The 6,700-nt window shown below is 41.5% G+C and overlaps 1 protein-coding gene across 3 annotated transcripts in view; it reads left to right on the top strand.

Moving 5' to 3' along the window:
* Nucleotides 1-1,408: 1,408 nt before the first annotated feature.
* The window catches only part of ARHGEF26 (Rho guanine nucleotide exchange factor 26), a 104,046-nt gene continuing 98,754 nt past the window's right edge, over nt 1,409-6,700 (top strand). For 2 of the 3 annotated variants that reach the window (XM_039489589.1, XM_039489591.1), the window contains exons 1-3: nt 1,409-1,550; nt 1,968-3,108; nt 4,821-4,860. In XM_039489589.1, coding sequence (XP_039345523.1) covers nt 1,546-1,550; nt 1,968-3,108; nt 4,821-4,860 — 1,186 coding nt within the window. In that variant the 5' untranslated portion in view covers nt 1,409-1,545. The remainder of the gene's footprint in view (nt 1,551-1,967; nt 3,109-4,820; nt 4,861-6,700) is intronic. The other variant, XM_039489590.1, reaches the window with a different exon arrangement.

Here is a 6,700-nt window from a genome sequence, read left to right as displayed (position 1 = left end):
TTCCTTATCCACTTTCTCGACATCACTCATGATTTTATATACCTCTATCATATCCCCCCTTAGTCTTCTCTTTTCCAAGCTGAAGAGTCCTAGCCTCTTTAATCTTTCCTCATATGGGACCCTCTCCAAACCCCTAATCATTTTAGTTGCCCTTTTCTGAACCTTTTCTAGTGCTAGAATATCTTTTTTGAGGTGAGGAGACCACATCTGTACACAGTATTCGAGATGTGGGCGTACCATGGATTTATATAAGGGCAATAATATATTCTCAGTCTTATTTTCTATCCCCTTTTTAATGATTCCTAACATCCTGTTTGCTTTTTTGACCGCCTCTGCACACTGCGTGGACATCTTCAGAGAACTATCCACGATGACTCCAAGATCTTTTTCCTGACTCGTTGTAGCTAAATTAGCCCCCATCATGTTGTATGTATAGTTGGGGTTATTTTTTCCAATGTGCATTACTTTACATTTATCCACATTAAATTTCATTTGCCATTTTGTTGCCCAATCACTTAGTTTTGTGAGATCTTTTTGAAGTTCTTCACAATCTGCTTTGGTCTTAACTATCTTGAGTAGTTTAGTATCATCTGCAAACTTTGCCACCTCACTGTTTACCCCTTTCTCCAGATCATTTATGAATAAATTGAATAGGATTGGTAGAGCAGATGTGACCTGATGCAGTTGTGCAGTGTATGCACAGGGACTACTCCCACAGTCATGGGGCCTAATGTCTTCTCTCGGCCTGGTGGCCTATGAAACAATTTGGCCATAATGTGTTAACTGCAGCTATTGCAGCACTGGCTCTCCACCCCTGCAGTTTACATGTTGTGTTAGTGGGTTGGACCACGCCAGGATGACCAGACAGTAAGTGTGAAAAATCAGGATGGGGGTGGGAGTAATAGGCATCTATACAAGACAGAGCCCCAAATATTGGACCTGTCCCTATAAAATCAGGACATCTCGTCACCCTAGACCTCGCTGTCTATGTCCAAGGGCTGCCCGGCTACAAACTCAAAGTTACAACTGCCAGTGGTGCTGGCTGGAGACAAAGACCGCCTGGCTCCAGACTTTTCCACCAGGCCCGGGGCTGGGGGACTGGGCACTGCCTGGAGCCAGTCGGGGAATCTTGAACCTTCCCACGACCTCTGGGGGCCTGGGGCTTCGCAGCTCCCCGGAACAGCGGGGCCGGGGCCGCGCTGCCCCCAGCGGAGGAGGGGGCTGGCGGTGGCGCTGGAGCCGTGACTCCCCAGGCGCGGGGAGGGCGGTATGAGCGCGGCCGGCCGCTGGGAGGCGGCCTCTCTCCTGCCTGCTCCGCGGGGCTGCAGGGGAGGCGCTTGGCTGCCGGCGGGCGGGGACGGCTCAGGTTGAAGGCTGGGCGGGTGGGTGGCTGGGGCTCCCACTGAGGCAGAGCGCGGCGGGGCTGACGCTGCCCGTGCACCCCAGTCCCTGGCAGAGGCGGGCATTGAGCGGCAGGTGGGGACGGGAGCGGCTGGCCGGCCCCCCGGGCGAGAGGCGCTTTCCCCGCTGCGGCCGCTCGCGGCGATGCGGTGAGTCCCTCGCAGCCGCTCTGGGGAGAGTTGTTCCGCCCGGCTCCGGGCTTGGCGGGGGCAGCTGTGGGGCAGGCGCAGGGGCCGCGTCGTTCCTCGCCGCCATGGGGGGGTGCTGCCTCCCCCCGGCCGTGGGGCTCCCAGCAGGTGGGGCGCGTTGGCGCCGGGTCTGGGTTTGCACCAGCCGAGTTCGGCTCCGTGGCGGGGGGAAGCAGCTGTAGCTCTAGCTGCTGCTGGGGGGCAGGGGGCACTCTCGGGTCTTCCCCCCCCCCCCGGCTCTGAAAACTCTCCAGCTTCTAACGCCGGCTTGTCACCGCAGCGGCGGGAGGCGGGTGTAAGTGGCATTACCAGAACTGTAAGTACTGTTGGGGCTGTGTGGGAAAGGACAACGTTGTGCTTACTGCTGTTTCTTCGTAGTGCGGGGACTGAGCCTTTGCAGGATTTGTTGCTTCCTTCTTGCACTAGTGGTGACCCTAAGGAATTTGCTATGGATGGGGAAAGTGAAGTGGATTTTTCTAATAACAACGTAACGCCATGGTGGAGGAGGAGATCAACCCCCCAGCTACACACCAAGAGCAAACCTAGACCCCAGTCTTACCAGAGCCCCAATGGGGTCCTCTTCACAGATTTCCCTGTGGAAGACAGGGGTACATTCACTGTGACTCAGCCTGCTGAAACAATAGTTACTTCTCCAGTCAACAGATTAGTCCAGAGGAGCCCCTCCTCTTTTAAATCCAACATGGGATCTGTGCCAAATGGAAAAATAGGGTCTCCAGAGTATAAAATTGTATCCCCCCAACTTTCTTCTGGCCAGGCATCTCAGGTCCTGAAATTGGTTTCAGATAACTTGATAAGTTTTACAGCTAGTGGTACAGTAACCTCACCAGATGACACACTGCTTCATCCAATGATGATTTCCAGTCATTCAGCACTTATCCCAGAACATGAACAGACTGCTTTTATGCCAACTCCTGGGTCCTTACCTGGAAATATGCCTTCACTGAATAACAACACAATGGCTGTTTTGCAGTTACAATCCGACCAGCTTTCTAAAAACTCAGAAAAGGCACTTTTGGGGCCCTCATTGGTTTCCCAGACAGCTCCCTCACAGCAAAACTTAACTCTCCACAGACTGACATCTAATCAGAACCAGCTCCCAGAAAAACAGTCAATAGTTCTGAGTACAAATAGTCCTGCTGCGCTCAAAGTGGGGAAACAACAGATCATTCCTAAGAGTTTAGCTTCTGAGATAAAAGTGACAAACAAAACCAGCAACCAAAATATGGAGACGAACAAAAGGGTCCTCAAGGTCCGTAGCATGTTGGAGGTGCTTAATATGCCTTTGGTAGCTGATGGTGATGAAGAGACAGAAGGTGACCTGGATAGCCCAGGGGCATTGAGAAGAGGCTTGAGGTCTACTTCCTATCGAAGAGCAGTAGTGAGTGGCATTGACTTTGACAGTTCTACAAATTTTAAGAAAAAAAATAGAATGTCCCAGCCAATACTCAAAGCTGTTGTGGAGGACAAGGAGAAATTTTCTAGTTTAGGAAGAATAAAGGTGAGTAAACTGGTAGATGAAACTTATGCTTTCTTTTGAATGGTGCTGGCCATTTTACAGGTAGTGATTAGCAGTCTAAGTATTTTCCATTAATGCATTTATGTTTTTGAGTTCATTATTTACTATTAGAAACATCTCTGTGGTCTTTGACAGGTATCAATAGTTACTTAACATTTCCTCAATTTTACTGTAATGAAAACAGTACTTTTAAAGAACACCATTAATTTGAAACCTAGCCATTTTAAAACATGAGTTAAAGGTAATTTCATGTTCTATATTTGTCACTGAATCCCCCTACTGATTTAGGGTTTTTTTTCCATTCATATTTACTTATATTTAAAAATGTTTATCACACCCCTTTATATGTTTGAATAGGGGAGACAATGAAACTGACTTCACAAAGTGCTGCCTAATGCAGAAAGTAAATACAGTGGCAAAAAAGTAGTCCAACTCCCCCCTCCCACATCTCTTTCAATTATAGTAACCTCACCTGTTACTTTTAACAGTATGTTTTAAAAAAAAATTCAGGTAGAAGTGAACTTTTTAAATTGACAGAGGCCTTTTAAAGTATCTTGAGACAACCTCAGGTGTATCCTAAAAGCAGAATGTCTTATTTCAGTCCTCCCGATTTAATCCTTTTTGAGTAATAGTTTTATTACATTTTCTCTGGCTAAATTAATTATATTATAATTATGCCACAAAGCCTTGCTAAAAAAAACTGTGAAAACCTTTTATGGCTTGAAAAAGTGTTATATCTTTGTCTTTTTGTTGTATTTCATTTGCATTCTACTCTTCAAGCATTGAGTGCTTTTAATAAATTGGTAGATTAAAAATCTCTGCAAGGTGACTTGGAATTGTGCAGTAAAGCACTCCAGGCAAGGCATAATAGATGTAACTAGTAGAATAATTATCAAGTGCATGACAGTTCTCAGGCAAACTAAAAATGTAGGGGTTGGGGGTTGGGAGCTTTCACAGAAATTACACAAACAATCAGTTTCAGTAGATCAGATTGTAGGCCATATCATTCCATTAGATTTTTTTCCTGCAGACCTCCCCCAATGAAAGCACTGAGGAGTTCTGCTTAAACTAGGATGACATTATATTGCCCTGTCTTTATACAGAGATGACTTTTTTGTTGTTGCTAGTGTTTTGTTCCATTTTGGAGTTGTTGGTTGTTTTTTTTTTGTGTGATGTTTTTTGGACAAGTTAAACTAGTAAAACATAAAGCTCTAAAATGTAGTTCACTAATAAGTTTGTTTTATTTAGGAGGGCTTGTTATGGTCTCAGAAACTAGCTTACAATGGTGCCTTATGTCAATTTTTTGTAGCATGAAAAGAAGGAAAGCTAGTCACTCTAACAAGAACAATTTATACTTGATAGGATATCTCAGAGCCAATGAAATGTGAGTTTATTGAACTCTTGTAATGCTACAGTATGAAATCATTTTTAAGGTCTTTTTATTCAGTTTGTAAGAAAAATGCAACATGATGAATGACTAAGCAATTAGAAGAAAGTCCATACCAACTTTAATGACACATCTGTAGTGAAACAATGGTTGTGTGAATAATTTGCTAATTGTCAAAAGTTTATAATCTAGGAATAATTAACTCAATGCCTTAGATAATATTAAATAAAATAGCATAATGTTTGTTGAAGTCAGTGGCGTTGTGTTCTTATTTTCATGTTTCTTTTCTTTAAAAAAAACATCCTAGAAGAAAGCACTGAAAGTACAAGGGACATTTGATGGGGAAGGTAAGCATTGGATTTTGTAGAAACTGGTTTTTATTATCTGAATGCATTTTCTGATAAAAATCTAAGCTTTCAAATGACCAAATAAATCTCAAGAGAAGCTGACTTCAAGAGAACAATATGTCAAAATACTGTAGATTTTATCAAAGAAAAGCATGTTAGTTAACTGAAATCTAAAATCTTGAATTATCAACTGGAAATTCTTTTAATAATAATACAACTGCCATTATATTATGTTTGTAGAAATGCTTAAAGAATAGAGAAAGGCAGGTAAACAAATACCTTACACTTGAATATAAAAAGGAACTATTATATGTATTTGTGTATATTGTTTAAGCTTCAGCTCTTATAAAAACGCTGTGGGGTTTGCATAAAATAAAACCAGTTCCTGAAAGCTGATTTCAGTGGTCAGACGTCTTAAATAGACTCCAACGGGGTGGATAAAAATCAATGATTTTATTTAAAAAAAATTTTAAAAATGGATTTTTTATTTAAATTGGATTTTTTTTGATAAAATACTTTTTGAGGAAAAAACTATCTAAAGATACATTATAGCTCAGATATCTCATTATGGAGTAGGGATTATAAATGCTAATTCTATAGTATGAGACAATATATTCATGTAATGTTTAAGAAAAGTTTTGTAAATAAGTTCCAATCGTTCATGAATTAGGGACCCGATCCTGTGGGGTTCCACAGACTTCTGTATAGATTATTTAGATTAATCTTTCTATCTTCACAATGGGACTCAGTGCTCAGTCTAGAAGATACCATCAGAGATGCTTAGTTTTGCAGTTCTCAAAGGGTGGATTTGTGTCTCCAGAGGTAATATGCTTGTTAACAGTAAAAATGTTTTTGAATAAATAAATATATAGAGGTGAGAAATAACAGACCTCAACTCTGTTGTCCCTCTGCAAATTTGTGTACACGGAGTCAATCCCTTGCCTCTCTCTAAAAGTGCAAAGTTTCAAAAAGTTTAATGAATAGAAGATTGTTGGTGGCAGAATAGATCTGTACAAGGAGAAGAAGTCTGGAGATAAATGTGAGAAGCGAGGAACATATGCTTGTTTTGTTAAAATATTATATGTTTACTGTTGAAGAAAAGAATCCAGAATACTTAACGTTGTTTTAGTTAAATAAAACAATTTAAATGTCTGCCTGGTGATGTTCTCCTCCTAATACAGCATGGCAAGAAAATCCTCCAAATATTAATGATTAACCTGTTGAATTGGGGAGAGTTCACCTCCCAGTGATGTCATAAATATTTGCTTCAGTTACCTTTGGTAAATGAAATAACCAAACAACCATTCATTTTCTGATATAGCTGTAAAACTAATTTGAAAAGTTTTTTAAATAAATCACTGTTTAAAAATATGTAGTGTGTACCTTCTAAAAATGAAATCTACATCTATCTCTGAGTTGTGAAGAATATGTATTAAGGTTATAACAACCAATAAGAATGCACTTTTATGTAGAAAATCATGATGAAATTGAGTCTTCCTGACTAGTGATTTAAATTAATTTGATTGATTGATTTAAATCAAAGGCTATGTGAGTGTCAGGATTATGTGGATCGGGTTGCAGAATTGGTGGGCAAGGTGCCATTCTCTGGGGTTTAGGAATAAACCAGCACTCACCAATGCTTATGAAAATTATCCCTGCAGTCTAACATAATCCTTTCTTTCTTGTGTTGCCATTCTGACCCGTAAGCTTGTAGTCTCGATGTGATCTTTGTTTCCACTCTTCCCTGCTCCTTTGACCCTGATTTTTGATGAATTGTCTGTATTCCCTCCTCTCTATTTTACAACCAAACATTAGTCCATACTCTTGTAATCTCTCCTGA

The sequence above is a fragment of the Mauremys reevesii genome, linkage group 9, assembly GCF_016161935.1.
Source record: "Mauremys reevesii isolate NIE-2019 linkage group 9, ASM1616193v1, whole genome shotgun sequence".
Lineage (NCBI taxonomy): Eukaryota > Metazoa > Chordata > Testudines > Geoemydidae > Mauremys > Mauremys reevesii.
This window is presented reverse-complemented; position numbering and strand designations above follow the sequence as displayed.